Raw genomic sequence first — 19984 nt, forward strand, 5'->3', positions numbered from 1 at the left:
TAAATGATAATTTAGCAGTTGTTTCTAGCTTTCTTCGGGTGGTGTTGGTGGGACCCCTTCTAAAAATGTACGGAAGTGATCATCTGTGTTAAGTTCTGGGTTTTTGACTAACAAGTGGCATTTAGGGAAAAAATAGGTCGCTACCAACCCCATAATACTAAGTAAACTGACTCCTACTTGAGCAATAGACTTCTCTTTATCACCTAGACTTGTGTAGATGGGGATGAACATCACCCACAGTACACAGTAACTCAAGGTGGAGATGGTGATGTCTCTGGCCAGGTTGTATTGTCCAGGCGGCTTGAGAGCCATGAAGGTGGCCATGAATGATACCAGTGCCAGTATAACATTGAAACCAAGCATCAAGCTGAAGTTTATCATGGGCTCCACTGGACAACGCAAAAAGGTTTTCACATATGTCACCTCCAAGCTGGCGACGTATTGGGTCAGAGAGGGAGCTTCTTGGGCGTACCAACCACACAGTCCCGCCTGGAGCCCGCAACATCCCAGAACCACAAACAAGCTTCCCCGTCCTCGTATGTTCTCCAGCTGCTCAGAAGACTTTTCAGGGAATTCTGTGATGCACACAATCTGGTGAGTGAAAGACGACAGTGTATATAATTATTTAATTCAAAATGATAATTATTTTCTTACTATTTATTTTAAGTTCTCTAGTGCAGCCTAATTATATAAATCCTGAGTACTATTAATTAACAACATATAGCATACCTACTCTACTGTGAATTGCACATGACATGCAGAAAAAAATATGCATATATCATGACCAATCATAATGAACTAACTAACCAATCATTATACTTTATCTTCATAATGTTTGATTGTAAAAAAAACAAAAAACAATTGCATTTAACATGCACTGATGCTATTTTTTAGGATCACCTGAAGGGAAATGGTAAGAATGACTGAAAGGGCCACGGTGGGAAAAAAGGCGTTGAGTGGCTCCTGCAGACGGCACGCAACATCTCCTGGCTGACCCAGGAACAGCACCAGGCTTATACATTCTCCTGCTAGGCTCAGTAGCATAAGGCCAGTCAGGGGTCCACCTGCAGTTTTCACCAGTGGAGTTCCTCTGTGCATGAAGAATAGAGCTCCTACCCATACAATTGACACTAGCACCAAAATTCCTCCAAGAATGAGTCCGATTGACTCAAAGTTGCTCCAGTCCAGGTACATATAGATGGGATAGACACAGCTTGTGCTTCGTAGGGTGGACCACTGGCCGATAGGACATGATTTACACTGGATATCATCTTTGAATCAAAAGAGGAGCCAGATAAAGGTTAGTCAACATCAGACCAAAAAACTCCTAAATGAATACATTTCTATTTTCTACAGTACATGTTGAATTAGGCAGTTATTATTAGAGCCAATATTTAGGATTGTTTAGAATGACTTGAAAAGCCATGTTGGTATAGTCAGAGACCTGAGTTGTTCAGGAACGTTCCCCCCTTGCAGTCAATGCAGTCGAAACAGCAAGAGTGGAAACCTTTAACTCTGCGCACCTGTCCTATCCCACAGTCTGAGGAGCAAGTGGACATTGGCACCTGTTACAAAGACCATTGGTCAAGATGTGCTTTAGTTACAAGTTTGAAAACATCTATGTATTCTATATTGTTAGTATTTGACATATTTGAACTAATTTTAAGCCATTTTAGTTCATGTAAAAATGAAAATTCTGTCATCGTTTACTTTTACTTAGAGTTTCTATCTTTGGTTGAGTACAAAAGAAGATATTTTGAAGAATGTGGGTAACCAAAATTTGATGGTAGTCCATGACTTCCATAGAATAATAATAATAATAAAAAAATACTATGGCTACCATCAACTACTTTGTTTAAATATTATTTTGTGTTCAGCATTTCATACAAGTTTAAAATAGCATGCGGGTGAGTAAATGATTTTTGGGTGTAATATCCCTTTAAAGGCTTATTAAGCTCATGATAAACTGTGTCAAAACTAGTAAAACAATGTATTCAAATTAAATATCAAGTGCAAATAGTGTTAATATTCCATTAATACCTTTCCGTTTTTTGTGTGCCATGTTATGTTGTTTTTATTAAGCGTGAGGTTCTGAAAAAAGTATCCAATTACGTCGAAGCGCACAGTGGTGTCATTAAAGTTCCATTGCATAACATCGTAGCCAAAGCTTGGATTACCCTCTTGATCAAACTTTAAATTGACCCCCTCGAGATCTACAGAAACTTTTTGGATACTCTGTAACAGCTGTAGAAAGGAACATATATTGTCATTTTAGTACACTCTTAACCTTCTAGGATAAAACAAGCAGATTTGCAGAAATAATAGCTTGCGTGTGGTTACCTGCCATGGATAAACATCATCAGTCTTGGGATTCAGATCACAGTGGGTGGCATTGCATCCCAGCAAGTCATGCAGCGCATATGCCACACAGTAGATGGCAGTATACACGTTGAAAGCTGACCGCTGCACGAGCTTGAGCTCTACCATGCTCACGTTGGCTTGGCTTAGGTAGCTGCATCTTGTGCAAGGGTTGTCCAGAGGAGAGATGTCTGTATCTGGCTGCTGGGGGATTTCCATCTCTCCAATTTTGGTGAAGAGCTCATGGATATAAGGAGTGAAGAGGTCAAGGGGTCTGGTGACGTCTGCAAATGCTAGCACTGTTCCTATTGAACTGATCCCAGGCAGGGTGGATACAATATCGTTTATTGCCCATGCTGTGCTCGCCACCCAAACGCCTGTCATGTTTCGTTTGATTACCTGATCAGAGAGTGATCAAAAAAGCATTTAGAATCACCAAATCACCGACTTATCATGAATATAAAGCAGTGAAGGAAAAACAGAGGAACATAAAATATATATAAATATTTTTTCCTTATGATGTCAGCTATGATCCTCAAATTTTGCAGTCCACTATGCTGTAATGTCATGTGCGTTAGCAAGGTATCTCTAGCTAAAACTAGCTAACATTAAAGTAAGTTAGTCCATGCTAACGTCCAAACCTAAATAGCGAACTGTTCTCATGTCAGGTACAGTGTAGGTCAAAAACACATAAATTAAGGTCTACATTTCAGTATCTCTCCATATTAAACTGGTTAAACGTAAATTAATTTAATCTCACACTGTGGTACAAACAGTGTTGATACAAACAGCGGAACAGTGTTGATCCTGGATGTTGTCATTGCGATCATGAGGACTATAGCATGAGGCTCCTCTCGTTTGCACTGTGATCTGTATTTTTACATATACTACACAGCAAGGATATTGCCACGATCAACGCACATAAACGTAGCAAGGGAATCGTTAAGATAATCAATTTGACATCAGTGGTTCTGTAATTTTACTATTACTAGAATACTACTAGAATACTTTTTGTGTGCAAAGAAATCAAAAATAAAGACTTTATTCAACAATTCATCTCCCCAGTGTCACAACGCATGTACCTGGATACGCTGTTTAAGTTGTTTATGCTTTGATCTGAACATTAACAACATATCTCTGTACATACTGTACGTTGTATACGTTGTTTATGTGGTACTCTCCGAAAAGGTATGCAGATGCGGAGGAGACATATTGTTGAATAAATTTATGATTTTTTTTTCTTTGAACATAAAAAGTATTCTCATAGCTTCGTAAAATTGAGGTTTAACCACTGATGTCACATGGATTATTTTAATAAAGTCCTTGCTACATTCCTGAGTCTTGATCGTGTTAGGATCCTAGGTGTCTATGGGAGGGTCAGAAATCTCTTGGTTTTCATAAAAAGTATCTTCATTTTTATTCCGAAGATGAACAAAGGACTTACAGATTTGGAACGACATGATGGTGAGTAATTAATGACAACATTTTAGTTTACATTTTTGGTTGAACTATCCCTTTAAGTCATACTTGAATTATAGTCCTTCTGTGTCCAAAATTTATTAAAAACATCTTGGGACAAGGCAGTTAGCAACTCTGTTTGTTTGTCCGAGTGAGCGACAGTAACTAAGGGGCTTACAGATAGGTCAATTGTTTTTCTATGCAAACTTTCCCTAACTGGACGTCTTTGAACGTCGAACTTGCATCTTACATCTTTTGCAACATCATACACATGATACATCAATAAAAAAAAAAACAATGGTTTTTAAAATTATGTTTCAAAATCTTGCTTTTTTTTTACCCATTCGTAAACAAAAAGTACATTATGTTTGAATACCCTGTTGAAAAAAAACAAACAGCATATGCTGGTAAGGTATGTTTTGAAGCATGCCAGCATGTTTTGAGGCAGTTTAAGCTGGTCCATAGTTGGTCATGAGCTTTTTCTGAGCAGGAGATTGTGGCTTAGGACCGGCACTTAAACCAACTCATGACCAGCTTATAACCAGCTCATGACTAACTATGGACCAGCTTAAACCAACTCAAACCAGCTGCCATGCTTCAGAACATACCTAACCAGCATATGCTGTTTTTTTTCCACAGGGCAACCACTAAACCTATATGTAAAGTCCAACAGCACAAATCATTTGGTTTAAGTGCAAACAAAATTTGTGGTGCAGAATGTTAATTTTAATGTAAGTGCCTTTGTTTATGGTTGTAGATTAGGCAAGCAATGTGTCTTTTTCTTGGTTAGAAGTTGGGAGCTCATTCCACCTAAGAGGAAATAAACTTTTTACCTCTTTGTGAATGGATTGAAATAACAACGCCTTCATTAAATTGTAACCAGCAGTCGTTATTGGGTGTCATGCTAATGTATTTGGAAATCCATCAGAACGAGGCACTTTTGCAGCATCTAAATGAATCTTATCCATTTGGTCAGAAGTTTACAGTTTTAAGTCTACTTCAATAGATCAAATCATTTTATCATAGTATGACCCATAAAGTTCCATTCAAACTGTTCACCTCTGTGAAGAAGTCTCTGGCTGGCTTGGGGAGAGAGAAGACCACCACCACTCCCACTTTGGCGTCCACAATGCGATCGAGAATCTCTTTCACCGCTTGATCAGGATTGCTGTATACAGGAATCAAACCCTGATATGCCACACAGATGGACTCATCATTGGCCATACTAGAGAACTGCTGCTGACCCTTCTGTCCGTATTCATCGTCGCTACCTACTACTGACACCCAGTTCCAGCCGAACAATTTCAGAAGCTGCACCATGGCTGTTACCTGCCAGCGATCAGTAGGGACTGTGCGCATGAAGGAAGGGAAGGTCTCTTTGTCACTGAACATGTCGCTGGTGGCACCATAGCTAATCTAAAAATTCACAAGTAGACATAAGTAAAAAAAACAGAAGGATTAAAGGCAGGAATGCACTACATGATTTTTGCCCTGATTTTCTGCCATATTACTGAAGCTAGTTGCCCAAAGTCAGAGCCAGTCTGCAGATTTCAGTAGTGTATGATGGTCACAGATTCTGATTTGTTTTGCCTTAAGACTTTGATTCCATCCAGTCGGAGGAGATAAAACGTTTGATATTTTGTGCCGATTTTAGAACAAATTGTTTTTTTGTTTTGTTTTTTCTTCCGTATTTATCATCCTTTCTTGTTAAAATGCTTGCTACGGATGCAAAAACGCAGAAAATCAAACTTGATTTGATTTTTTTTTTACGGACGAAAGTTTCTGAGATAGTGTGTTATGTGATTGACACAATGTGAGGTTGTATTTATTTTGTAATTGTGTGAAAATAAAAAACCTTAAGTGTGATATTACTAGTTAAGAGACAAATCTGTCATATTGCATATATTTGCTAAAATATTAAAACAAACATTGATTTTGCTTACAATTTCAACACTATATTAGGAAAAAGTGTGTTGCATCCTTTAAATCTTTCAATGTCAACTCACCAGTGGCATCAAGAAAAACCCAATCAGCTTGCCAATAACTGGGACCAAATCGGAGCTGTTTGGTCCTATGATAGCTATAACACGAGGCTTGTAGTCGGTGTAGTTACAGGTGACATCCAGTTCTTCTGTCGTTTCTTTTGTGAGAAGCTGGAGGACGGGCCTCATGACAACGGCTGGTTGCATGCAGGTGTCATAACTCTCAAATCCCAGCGTGATTCCAGGGAGGAGATTATCTCTGGAGTTGATCTCGTCCAAAGAGAACTTCATCGCTAGTGCGAGGGACAAACCAAATGTGCTAATGCTGCCAAAACACAAGGATAAAAAGTGATTGTTGGAGCAAAGCATTTTCAGATTTGGTAGAATTCCTTCAAGATTTTACCTGTTGCACTCAAGATCGTCAGGCTTCACCCGTTTGCTCAGATCACTGGTCAGTTCATTAATGGGGAAAAGTCCTCCTATCAGAATATCTCCAGGTGATTTAAAAAGATCGGTTGAGATGTTCTTGAACCACGATGGCTTCTCGCTCAGTCCTGACTCAAGAATGCCACAGAACACCAGAAGTGTCCATTCCTTAGCCATCCTGGAGGGCGAACAATCCAGGAAGCATGAATAAGCACATCACTTTTCATGGAAATGAATAAATGAAAGTGAAATAGCTGGACTGACCTGTTGATGTATTGCTTAGGCTCTTCTTGCTTTGATGTGTTGTGATTGCCTTGATGGCGAGTGATTATGATGGTTTGACGGTCAACCGACAACACGTAAATGAGAGAAACGACCCGCCCCATGCTTTTGTGATCAGCTTTCATGTGCTTTGCATGTAAATTAAGGGTCTACATCAAGTTTCATTCTGGCTTCACATGGAAATGTTCTGGTCTCTCCTCAACGTTCAAGCATGCTGAGTAAAGCTCTCGTTCATTGCTATTTTGTTAGTTGTTGATCTTTTCCACTGTTGGTGCAAAGCTGTTTTCCAGCAAAAGTCTGTGGAGTTTTTATGCACTAGTTATAAAGTTATTCTTTTGTACATAAAACATAGGAGTCCAATAAAATTGATATTGTTCTTAAACAGGTGTGATTTCTCAATCACAGTACTTGTCCAGAAACACTTTGTGTATCGCAGTGTCAGAAAACAAGCCCAGAAAATAGATCTGATTCAAAATATTTATCTGGAAAAACGTGTTGAACAAACAATGGAAATGAGGCAGCTTGCACAATGCATTTGAACAGAAATTGTGGGAATTTCCATAGTTTTTGTTTGTGGCTTCGATTCAAAGTGCTTCATGATGGATGCTGGCCCATGCATGAATGATAGCGAATTAAACATCTGAAAGACGTCATCATGGACCTTTGGCACAAATATGTACAGCCAAGGGTATTTATGTAAGTATTTATTATCATTATTTATTATGATTTATACAATTATTATACAGCCCATTTTTAAAAATGAATGTTTCAGAGATGTAGAACTGATTTTGTGACCTAAGACTTAGGTTAAGATGTTTCTGAATATTCCAATATCCATTTGCAAGTTACGTGAAGTCACGTACAATACTATGGGTGCTTAATGGATTTGCATAAATGTAACATCAGATGTATAGTGTCAAAACTGTTGGTCAGATATTTGCATGAATTTTTGACTGTTGTTCAAATGAATTGCAGCTACAGCCACATGTTTACAAGAGCTTTGCATACATGTGGAGCGAGACGTAGTATTCGCCTCTTATATTTTCATTGGTCATAGTTTTTGTTTATATCTTTTTTGTTAATCTCACTCAGACAATTGTGGTTGAATGGCTAAAAATTCAGACAATAAACTGATTAAACATTATTGGCAGTGTAAATACATGAACAGGGCTAACTTTAGCTGTTTAGTGCATTATGAATGACATCAATTAATAGGTTTTAATTGCAGTTTGATTTGTCGTTTTATTACAGCTGATTTATTCTGACAACCTTAATCATATCTCTTGTGTCACTAACCAGCAGAGGGCAAAATTACATTAAACCAAGGTCTTCCCTAGTAAAAGAGGAAATAATTCTTCGTAGTATCTTCCTGGCAATCTTGACGTCAACCGGTAAATACACAATTATCTAGCCCACTTTTAATCTACCTCTAAGCTTATTGCAACCTTTTAATCTTTTACTTTTGCTTTCTCTCTCTTCTTTTAGTTTGCACATATAGCTTTCTTTTTTTTTTTTTAGAAAAGAGGTGAAGGTCTTTGATTGGAGCACATGATATAAAACAAGTTTCCTCTGCAGATTTTGGCTTTGATGTTCAGATGTGGATGTCAGCATAGGGGCACTTGTATGTGGCCCAGCTGCAGAAGAAGCTACATGTTAGGACAGCCTTCCTCAAAGTGCACCGGGTGTGTGCGTAGGTGGATCTTCCACCTTGCCTCTTCCTGTATGTGTAGGTGTGGATGAGCAGGTGTGTGCGTAGGTGTGGATTTGAGTGAGTTATGACCAAGCTGCACATTTGGACTTTGTTTTATGCTCTGAGGCTGCATTAAATATGCAGGTTTAGAGCTGATTCATGTACTCATTGTACTCAAGCTATATACTCATTGAAAGCAGGATAATATATTGGCATCTACAGTAGCTACACCATCTTGGACTGTGGAAATTGTTGAGTGATATAGCACACTTAAAATGTACACTTAAAATGTCTGTTATACTGATAGCAAAAAAAAAGGGTAACTTAAATGGCACAACAGCTTGCTACTGCAGTAAAAATCTGTAAGGTACACTTTTTATATACCCCTAAAAGGTGCATTAGTAGTACTAATTTGCATCATTTAGAGTAGATAAAGCATGTAAATTGGTTTCTTATTGTGGCAAGAACCTGAAATGTACACTTTTATACTTCATAAACCACTGAAAGTGCTTATTAGTACTAATTCACATAATTTATAGGTATAGATGAAGCATGTAACACAGTTTTTTTTTTATATTGGAGATATGTAAACAGGAAAGTAAATTTAATTTGCCAAAACACTAGTTTAGTTTGAAAAAAAAGCACCTTTAGTGGACAACAGCTTGTTATTGCGGCAATAATCTGAAAAGTATGCTTCTGTACATCATAGACTACTAAAAGCTGCTTATTAGTACCATTTTGCATAACACATGGATAGATAAAGCTTGTATCTGGCCTCAAACTTATTTTCAGTTGGAAATATGTAAACATAGGAAGGTATATTTTATAGCTCGTCAAAATGTTTTTGCAGAATTTGATAGCTTCAGTGACACAACAGCTTGTTAAAGTGGCAATAATCTGGATTTCATACTTTTGTACCTCTTAAAGGTGCATATTAGTACTAATCTGCATAATTTATGGGTAGATAAACACATTTCTTTGTAACTGTAAAAGCAGCAACATAAGGTACATTTTAGCTTGCAAAATTTAAGGGTAGTTAAAGCATTATCTGGCCTCAGACTTCTTTGCACTAGAAAAATTTTTCCACAGGAAAGTAAAATTAGTTTGTCAAAACATTTTCCTGTCATGTTTTTAAGTGCCTTTCTCAACAATGCAATCTTGGTAGATGGTAACCCTTTGCAGGCAAAAATGTACAGTTTTCAGGCAAAGTCTTAAATAGTAAAGCTACACAAGCACCATTCCGTACTTCATCATTGGCTTTTGAAAAGTTTCCAACATTGCGAAATCATGCATTTACAGTTGTATGTACTTTGAAGGATTATGTATATTTTGTGCACAAATCATTTAGCCCACTCATAAGCACTAACCTTTCACGCACCATCTCCTACCGCTCCTACCGCACATTTGTTTCTCCACAGGGAACCACTAGGTGGCAGGACCGTGTCTACCAAACAGCATGGGTTGAGGATGCATCTTAGCATGCGTCCTGATGTGCCCTGCTTGCACAATATTCCAGAGTATCATTAACGAAGTGTTTAATGACCGCAACAGCATGCTGTTTCTGTTTGTTCCGATAAACAAACAAAAATGCACGAATAAAGGTTACTGCAAGTTAAAAACAGCGAAAGAGCACACTGATCTAGTGATATGCACAGAGAGGGCAAAAGAGACATGCGTGGGTGGAAGGCGATGGCCTCTGGGGCTATACAAGGGTACACAGAGTAGCCAGAGCATGATTGGACAGCTGATATCATGTGTTGAATGTACCTGTTTTCAGGGAACAGAGATGTGACCGGTTATTAGTCTGCTTGTCCTAACAGCAGATAATTACTCTGTCAACATCATGTGTGTTTGGTTTGTTCGGTGTCTAGTTTACGCCTGAGATTTTACAGCTTGCGTAAGAATGCTCCGTTGCCACTATTGCTCAGGTCTGCAGCGTATTGTTTTGCGTACGAATGTATTTTTTGTGAAGAACGGATGCGTGATGTAACTTTATCCAAAAATCATCAGTTTGCAGATGTCAGAAAAGGTGCACGGTCGCAGTCTAGAGTGCGTGGGTGTTTCAGGGAGTGTTGAAAGCTAGTGCTGTGATCTCCCAGAATGCTGTTCTAGCCTGATTCCCTGGGGACTCACTGCTTTGTTCTGCAGGACTTTCATTTGTGTTGCATCCAAACCCCGCCGCTCCCACCAGACCCCTCATGTTCCTCTCTCTCCCCATGCCGTGAATGGTTGGATGAGTCCAGCTCTAATCTCCATCAGCGGACCCAGAGAACACTGGGCCTGTTGTCAACACGCTGGCTAGATCCACCACAGTCGCTGACAAATGATTAACTAGACTCTCGTTCTCTGCCTCGCTTGATCCTTGCTTTGCTCTTTTTCCTACTTTCTCTGAAAATCCTGCTCCCTCAACATGCTCCTTTGTCTTCTTCATATACGTCTAACATACGTCTAATGAGTGTCTCTTGTATCCCCTTGTGTTTGGGAATACTGGTCAAGTGTTTTTCGAGGTTTTGTTTAACTTATGTTACTTTCCATATATATACATATATATAGACACATACACACACACACACACACACACACACACACACACACACACACACACACACACACACACACACACACACACACACACACACACAAAGAACTATTTTTATTGTTTATTATTTTCATTTTATTAATTGATCAATTCATTCGTTAATCAAGGTTTATGTTAATTTAGAAATATACTTAAGTTCATTCAATCATGATAATTTATAATTACTTGTGCTCATTTCAACACCATTGCAAATTACAAATGTTGATTAATATGTATAGAAATTAACGTTAATAAATGAATTACCATGCTTAATAAATGCTGTATTGTTCATTGTTTGATACCTAATACGTTACCTAATGTACAAAACTGCTAAAGTGTTACTTCTATAGTTTCTATACTTATGCTATTCTCTGGAATAGAAAAATAAAGTATTTTATATTGAGTGAAATCGCGCACAGCACCTTTAAGGAAAAGCACCAGTATGATTGCAACTGCAGCAATTGCATCACCTGCAAGGATTTAGATAAGATAGCAAAGTGCAAATAAGAACACAGAGTTATTATGATTCTAGGATGAGGAAAATTCTTGTTTATGAAGGTAAGAGTGGTAAGTTTTGCTTTGACAGTCCAAATGTTACGAGATAGCCTGTTAAGTCCGTTTTTATGCAAGTCTGTGAATTTAACAGAAGTAAATAATTTTATTGGCCTTATGCATTCGGGTATCTGGTATCCTAACCTGTAATAAAATAAATAGTGTGTGTTTTCTGTTTTATAAGTGTATTAATGATGGTTTTGAGTGTTGGTTAAGCCTGCCACCCTCAGTTAAACACATACGACTCATCCTCGTTTCCTGTTGTCCCCCTTTATCTACACTTGTCCGACCTGTTCTTCTGGTTCCCATGGGCTGTGTGTAACTTTGTGCACTTTGTAAATGTGTGTCTGTGTATGTGTGTGACACACGCACACATGCATAGTCATGGGCACAAACATAAATAAACACTGCTTATTCTGTAGGAAATGTACCAGATGATTATTTTCCCAAATTTCACATGCTCACAAACCTGTCACATTTCAAATACAAGCTCCGTAATTAAAGTCTAACCAATTAAAGCTTACTAGAAAGAGGAGGTAAAGAATAAAAAATTACAGCCAAATAACAAATGAACAAATCCTATGTCTCTTTCACATCATAAAAACCCAAGTGTAGGGTTAACAAGTATAAGATGTTCCAAGTTGGCACAAAATAATTCGCTGACCCTTTCTACATCAGACCAAACAGAATGCCTCCATTTTTAATCTCTTCAAAATTAACCACGTTATTTAAAGTGTTTTTAAGCGAGAGTGAGGACTGAAGAGGGTTACCGCTCTGAGTTATAATTATACATACATAATTATAGCTCAGAATTGAACACCCAATTGTCACCTACAAATAAAGAAACGGGGATGTGCATTCTAACCCTGCAACAAGAATAGGTGCTGCTTACCGACACACGCTCAATCACGCACATATACGTATAATCCTCTCTGAGCTTCCCGTTTGGCACGCACACTCAAATGAATTCAGCTCATTTAATTTAGCTTTCAGATGTAATGAAGCATAAATTATGAGCTGTCGTAATGTAATTCAGCTGCTCCCTACTGTAAAATAGTAAATCATTAGGCTCCTCCACCACCATTAGAGAACTCCAGTAAACTCCATTATAGTTATAGATTACAGTCTGTGAATCCTCTACTGCTATTGTTCCGGAATTGTGATGCAGTTCTTGAAATTTTGATTTTGTGATTTTCTGTAGAAGTTTATTTCGAAAGAACGGCCTTTGAGCGTTTGTTTATGTAGCAAAAGTTTAACTGCAGCTTTTTTTTTTTTTGTTAAGGGCTAACTTTTCTGTAGCTAAAACAGTAGAGCAAGACAATATAGCAAAAACAAAGTCATGGGTTTGATCCTCAGGGAATTGAGAAAAATGTGATAACACTTTAGAATATGTATCTGTTGTCCCTAAAAGGACACCTGTTATTAACATATTGGCTGTTTATTAGCACTTATAAAGCACATATTTTGGATGACCATATTCTACGTCCCTAATCCTACCCAATACCTAAATTGAACAATTACCTTACTATTAATAAGCAGCAGCATATTAGGAGTTCACTGAAGCACTGATTGACTGCAATGTAAGTCGATTTGGATAAAAATGTCTGCCACATGCATAAATGTATAAATATTTGACTTCCTGTTACCTTCTAGTAAGAAAGACTGTCAAACAGTCCTGTTCTCAACACTCTGGTTGTTTGGTTTAAATTAATGGATTTTAGTAGATGCAATTATGCAAAGCAACTTACATTGCATTGCATTTGATTAGTTTTTGCTTTTTGGAATTGAACCCATGACTCTGGTGTTGCTAGCACCATGCTTTACTGAGCTATAGGAAAGCATTGTAGTCTGTGGGATGTTTTCCCCAATAAAAGCAATAGCTCACCTCTCCTTAAAAAGACACTAAATATGAGGTGGTTTGTTTCATATCTGTAGCACAACCAGTGTGGTTACAAGGTTTGAGGGTTAAGGGTTTATTGCAATAATGCTAGTAATGCTTTCTTTTCAAATGCATTATCAGAAGAAATATTTCTCGGCATTTGTTTACGATCATTCAAATTAGTTCCCAAGGCTTGAGAGGCACATTAAGGGTTAAAACAAGACGCACAAATGACCTCTGCAGGCTAGAGTTCAACATAATTTCATAGACCTCCACAGGTAGTTATTCTTGGAAATCCGTGGCACGAAACACCCCTGTCATTTAAAGCTCAGGTAAACTAGAGCAGCCTATGGGTAAATAGACGTGAAAACAGGTTAATTGACAACTGTACGAACCCCTGTGTTGTAGCCACAGGCTGAAACCAAAGGTAGCATGTGTATGCATGTGTAAGTGCAATTATCAGGCTTATGTAAGAGCATAAGTGGTCCAGGAGCAGTCAGGAATGCAAGCCTTTCTCTGTCCTTTTCTTGATCAGTGGTCCATGCGGGACATTAATGCATAGAATTCAATAAGAGAGCGTTAGGGATCTTTCCAGTCTAGAAGATTTTCATACTTGAAAAAAATATATAAAAAATGCAATGTGACATTAAAAACAGCAACGTTGCTGAGTTGGAAATGCATTGCATACTAGCTGGAAAAAAGTCATTTTTAACTGTGCCGCTGCTTTTAGTTACTCAATGAAACGTGTTTATGTTATTCCCTCTTTCTTAATGAATTAGATGATTGAATAATCCCACCTGTTGAGACTCATTCTCACCCCTTGTGACTCCCGTATCCACTTTTCCCAGATTCCCACCTGCAATCTGAAAACGGGGTGCTTTTTATGTGGAGCTTTTTTAGTTAAGCTTTAGTTTAAGCTTCTTGGCGCAGGTCTGGATTTGATTTTGCCGCTGTCCTGTTCATTCACGGCAGGCTGATATTACCTGACTGGTCGTGAGTCACTTTATGCCTCATATGTTTTCAGAAGCCTTCAATAGAATGAAGGGATTTTAATAAAACTCCAGGTGAGTAGTTAGTCATCCGTCAGATGTGTAGGTGCATCCTGTATGACAGAAGGGAGAATAATATTCTAATTTTAAAGGAAAAAATAATTGCAGGATAAGAGTGGGTGTGATTTTGTGCTACCGTCTGACTATATGAGACTATGAAACTCCTGTAATCGAGATCACGCATTAGAACATTCATTAACTATGTGATTTTATTACAGGGCTAATTTCAGTCCAAAGATATCCTGGGGTTGAAATTATAATAAAGGAAGAGTGTTGTAAGAACAATGTATAGTTGGTTCACGTAAAGGATTAGAAAATTGCCATCATTTACATGTCATTATGCTAACATGTCATCCCAAAATTGTATTTCTTTCTTCTGTGAGACATAAAAGAAGATTTTGAGAAATGTCTCAGTGCTCTTGTTGTCTATACACTGGAAATGCAATGCAATGGTGTTTGGCTCCCAACTTTCTTCAAGATATGTTCTTTTGTAGTCTGTGAAAGAAAAAGTGTGCATTTTTTTTTTTTTTTTTTGGTTGGACTATCCTTTTAAATACCTCAGTTGGATCTCCTAAACTTTCTTCTATTACGAAAAACACTACAGTAATCTGCTCTAAAGTTTCATACGAGGCCCTCACAAAATTCTTATCAGATTTGTCAAGATTTCAGTGTGAACTTTAGTGTGAACTTTTCAGGACTCCATTAAGTATCCTGAAAGAACTGAGCAACAGAACATTTTCCATTAGACTGCCATTAGAAGATCCCCATCTGACTGTAGTCAGACAAAGGTAAAGAACACCCATTTCACTTTATTTCACTTTGTACTCTATAATTAAGAGAAGAACGGCAGCAGCAGAGACATCATCCTTTGTTTTTAATTATATTTAGCGACATGGTGCCAAGTTTAGAAAGTGACGGAAGCATGCAGTTTAGCTGAAAATGATATAAAAACGCTTCCAAATATGAATAAACTGGGTTTTGTTGCCTGGCAGTGTAACATTAAATACTGTCATTTGAAAAGGTGGAGGAGGTGATAAGCATCCGATTTGCTGCAGTCATGATGCAAGATTTTGATTTGTAACTGGTCTTTTTTCTGTATGTAAAAATATGAATGGGTTGATGTCAGATGGGGATGATATCATCAAACATTTCAAACAAGCAAGCTGGGCACGCTCCTCAAACAATAGTCCATCTCCTCCAGTATGCCTCCCTTCACTTTGTAGTGCCTGATGACTCAATCAGTTCTTTTGACTCTCAAGGTGGTTTACGTCACATTGGCCATCTTACAGGAAATTCCACATGACTTGAGTGCTGATCACAATAGAACTCAATGTCACTTCACAGACTGATGGTGCCAAAATGATACAAGTGCATTTGCTCTACTAAGGTAAAGAATCAATGGCCGTAGCCTCAGTTTAAATGAGCTGTCGGAAAGCTAAGATATGCCAGCAGCTGTGCTTGTGTTGACGAACAGTACCAGAGCAGATGTGAATTCGAGCTGGGTGGTATGTACTGTGCAAAGTTAGAAATAAATACGTTTTTGGTCAATCTTTGATTGTGATATCAGTGGGCAGGACTTTTTTGTGCTATTTACAGCAAAACATGATAATTTACACAGTATCTTCATGGAACATGATCTTTACTTAATATCCTAATGATTTTCGATCATTTTGACCCATACAATGTATTGTTAGCTATTGCTACAAATATACCTGTGCGATTGAGGACCAAAGGGTCACAAATGCGTTTTGTTTCTGTTCATATATGAACATTCGTTCATCTGTGTGTGTGTTGTGGTCATAGCAGAGGTTTGCGTGTGAAGGAGTGAGACGACTGTCAGTCTGAAACTAAAATAAGCAGGAGGATGTTACAGGTGCGTCCTTCTATTTTCAAAACACCTGTACCTGAGTCAGTCGGAGTTAATCACACCTCTGCCAAGGCCACGCCCACCGCCCCGAGCAACCTCAAGGAGACAGGAGACAGACTTCAAACACACACACACACATATATATATATATATATATATATATGCGAAAGACACACATACCCAGCGAAGAGGAAAACGAGTTATGTTTGTCAGAGACAGGAAATGTAATCCTTGAAATATGTAGTCCTGAAGAGAAAGGGTTAACGAGAAATCGCAATACGGTCATTTAAGGTTCAGCGCGGATCTAATTCACATCCTGTTTAAGTTTGTCAGCTTCATGTGTGTCAGTTTTTTTGCATGCCTTTGTGATGAAACCAGTTTTTAAGTTTCCAAATTAATTTGCCTGAATCACTTAGCTTGACATAACTAAACTACACCGGAGAAACCATTCTAGGAAATACTACATCTTGCCGTCAATGAAGAAACAGTTTGTGTCTTTGAAATACTGCAAAGAGCCTGATTCATTGCATGCCAAGAAAGCTTGTCATCTATAAAATCTATAATTGATCCAGACTTCTGTCCAATTAGTTCTGTATGTCAACTGTTGACTCACTTGTGGCTTTTTATTTCTTCCTAGTTTTTACAACAATGTTGATACTTCAATCAAACATAACTAAAAACTCCATCAATCTCACAAGTCAAGACAGACAGTTGCTCTTTGTCAGTTATAAAGCAGATTTAGTTTAAAATGATGATGCTAAATAGAATTGAACATGTTTCTAGGCGCATATGTTTGAAATTACGACCCTAGGGATTTGGCCACCTTCTCTGTGTTTTTTCTGTTGATAATAAGTGGGGAAAACTTACAGGAAACCGCTTGTCCTGAGATGCACTTCAGATCTCTGTTCTGTCCCACATTAGCAATAGTACACCTCCGTTTTATACGTCACTTCTCAAACATGCGTGACTCATTTGGATTCCATTGGCTTTAGTGTGCAACCATTGGTTCCCCCTTATCCAGACTTGAAGGTGATTGGATGATAGAAGGGGGCTCTCAGTCCGAGGGTGGCTTTTCCCAGCAGACATTACGATGTGCCATGTTGACGAACGCATCCTCTGAGACAATGGCATTGATATGGAATCGAAATCTCCAGGATGTCTAAGATTAAAGGGATAGTTCACCAAAAAAAAAAAAAAAAAAAAAAAAACAGTTACATTTTGTAATCATTTCTCACCCTCATCACATTCCAAATCTGTACCACATTCTTCTGTGGAACACAAAAGAAGATATTAACAGAAAATGTAACATAAAGAAATCACCCAAAAAGTATAAAAAGCCACAATTATTCAGAAAATACAAATCCTGTATACTATGCAAGTGAGAAAAGCAAATACAATATAAAAATCAGCTTTACTGAGGACAGCAAACATTCGGTCACAACATGACCAACTTCAGTACCCAAATTAAATATTTGAAAAATGCAACATACAATTACAGTTATGACATGAGGGTGAGTAAATGATGACAGTTTTCCTTTTTTTGGGTGACTATCACTTTAACAGAACCGCTTACGGCGTAGATATATACAAGGTATATGAACAAAGATTCCTTGTTAGCGGCTGTTTCTATGGACCGCTGCCATACGTAAGTCATCAGCCATATTGGAACTTTCTAAGCCAGCCAGTTTATGAACACTCAAGAGCAAGTGGACTGTGTGTCTGCAACTGAATATCTATGAATATGTATATCTGTTGATGTCTATATCTGCAAAAGACTTCAGCAGATGATTTTGCTAAACTAACACAATGCAACAAGATGAAGCCAATTAACATAACATTTGAAAGTTACCACAGCTTGTAATTTAAGTCTTGCCAGTTTTTACAACCAGAGGCTGTGCAATGAGTGACGACACTTCGAACGTTCCAAGATGGCAGATGCGTCAACATTTACACATACGTATCTATGGCTTAGTGGCCTAAATGAAAAGAGCAGGCTTTGTTCCAGTATGTATGTATGTATGTATGTATGTATGTATGCAAGTATGAATGAATCAATGAATAAATAAAATATTTTTTATTTTTGTTTTACCCTACATTTAATTTAATTTAATTTCATTTTTGCCTTAAGAGCATTTTTGATGCACCATGTCATACATGTTAAATATTTCAATTTAATCAGTGTATTTAAATACTGTCACGGCAGGGATCCAATGAGGCACGGAGATAGAACCAAGTGCGGGTATGATATTTATTTAAAGGGTAATCCAAAGGGGTAAACAGTCCAGGCAGGGTCAAAACCAGAATATCCAAATATACAAGACACGAAGACAAGGCAAGGCAAGGCAAGATGACGGACATGAAATAACCTCAACATTAAACAAGGACTCCGTAACACAGACTCAGACAGACCGGGTATAAATACACAGAAGGATAATGAGGGAACAGGAGACAGGTGGGGAACAATCAATTACTAACAAGGAGGAAGGTGACCAAATAAGGGAACAGGAAGTGATAAGGTGACAGACACCGTGAGAAAGGGGGACATCTAGTGGAAACCCAGGGACACAACCCAGACACTGTGACAGTACCCCCCCTCTACGGAGCGGCTCCCAGACGCTCCATGACAGACACAAAACAGAGACCAGGAGGGAGGCGGACAGGTGGAGGCTCAGGGGGAGGGACGGAGGGCCAGAAAAAAAAAATCATGGGGAACAGATACCAGAAGTGTAGACACAAAACAGAGAGACCAGGAGGGAGGAGGACCGGAGGAGGTTCAGGGGGAGGGACGGAGGGCCAGGCTCACAGAGAGGAACAGGGACAGGAGTGAACACAAAAACAAAAAACAACATGAAGCCCCTCCAGGGCGGGGCAGAAGACCACACCGTCCGTGTGGTGGAGACTGGAGTCCCCCAGGGCGGAGCAGAGGACCACCACAACCGTGTGGTCAGGGCGGAAGCCTCCCAGGGCGGAGCAGAAGACCACCACAGCCATGTGGTCAGGACCAGAGCCCCCCAAGGCGGAGCAGACCTCCGTGCGGTTGGATCAATGGGACAACGAAACTCTGGTAATCCCCTGGTGTCCTTACTGGACTCCAGAAGATTGGTGCTGGCCTGACACTGCTCATGAAGATCATTGGTGACTTGCATTTGCTCATGAAGATCATTGGTGACTTGCCTTTGTTCATGAAGATCAGAGGTGACTTGACTCAGTCCTTGAAGATCAGAGGTGACTTGACTCAGTCCTTGAAGATCAGAGGTGACTTGACTCAGTCCTTGAAGATCAGAGGTGACTTGACTCAGTCCTTGAAGATCAGAGGTGACTTGACTCAGTCCTTGAAGATCAGAGGTGACTTGACTCAGTCCTTGAAGATCAGAGGTGACTTGACTCAGTCCTTGAAGATCAGAGGTGACTTGACTCAGTCCTTGAAGATCACCGGTGACTTGACTCAGTCCTTGAAGATCACCGGTGACTTGACTCAGTCCTTGAAGATCACCGGTGACTTGACTCAGTCCTTGAAGATCACCGGTGACTTGACTCAGTCCTTGAAGATCACCGGTGACTTGACTTGACTCTGAAAGGTCAACGGTGACCAGCCTAGTCTCTGGAGGATCCGCGGTGACCAGCCTAGTCTCTGGAGGATCCGCGGTGACTAGCCCTGACTCAGGAGGATCCGCGGTGACTAGCCCTGACTCAGGAGGATCAGCGGTGACTAGCCCTGACTCTGGAGGATCAGCGGTGACTAGCCCTGACTCTGGAGGATCAGCGGTGACTAGCCCTGACTCTGGAGGATCAGCGGTGACTAGCCCTGACTCTGGAGGATCAGCGGTGACTAGCCCTGACTCTGGAGGATCAGCGGTGACTAG

General features: G+C 39.2%; 1 protein-coding gene across 1 annotated transcript; it reads right to left on the reverse strand.

Moving 5' to 3' along the window:
- Window positions 1-6810, reverse strand: LOC132126351 (taste receptor type 1 member 3-like). Its single transcript, XM_059537557.1, has 9 exons — window positions 6489-6810; window positions 6202-6402; window positions 5823-6123; window positions 4876-5232; window positions 2341-2757; window positions 2041-2244; window positions 1445-1565; window positions 901-1271; window positions 1-591 (listed from the first exon to the last, which is right to left on the reverse strand). The coding sequence occupies exons 1-9, from the start codon at window positions 6629-6631 to the stop codon at window positions 25-27; spliced, it is 2682 nt and encodes an 893-aa protein (XP_059393540.1). The 5' UTR covers window positions 6632-6810; the 3' UTR covers window positions 1-24.
- Window positions 6811-19984: the final 13174 nt, after the last annotated feature.

This window comes from Carassius carassius, chromosome 44, assembly GCF_963082965.1.
Source record: "Carassius carassius chromosome 44, fCarCar2.1, whole genome shotgun sequence".
In the NCBI taxonomy this organism is placed as follows: Eukaryota; Metazoa; Chordata; class Actinopteri; order Cypriniformes; family Cyprinidae; genus Carassius; species Carassius carassius.

What these genes read in the sequence shown, in the direction of transcription:
- LOC132126351 (XM_059537557.1), bottom strand. Translation starts at nt 6,631, where the DNA reads ATGAAAGCTGATCACAAAAGCATGGGGCGGGTCGTTTCTCTCATTTAC. An exon ending in CCAGAGACTTCTTCACAGAG is followed by an intron (nt 2,758 to 4,875) that starts GTGAACAGTTTG and finishes CTCTCTGATCAG; the next exon opens with GTAATCAAACGAAACATGAC. An exon ending in GGCACACAAAAAACGGAAAG is followed by an intron (nt 1,566 to 2,040) that starts GTATTAATGGAA and finishes TCTTTGTAACAG; the next exon opens with GTGCCAATGTCCACTTGCTC.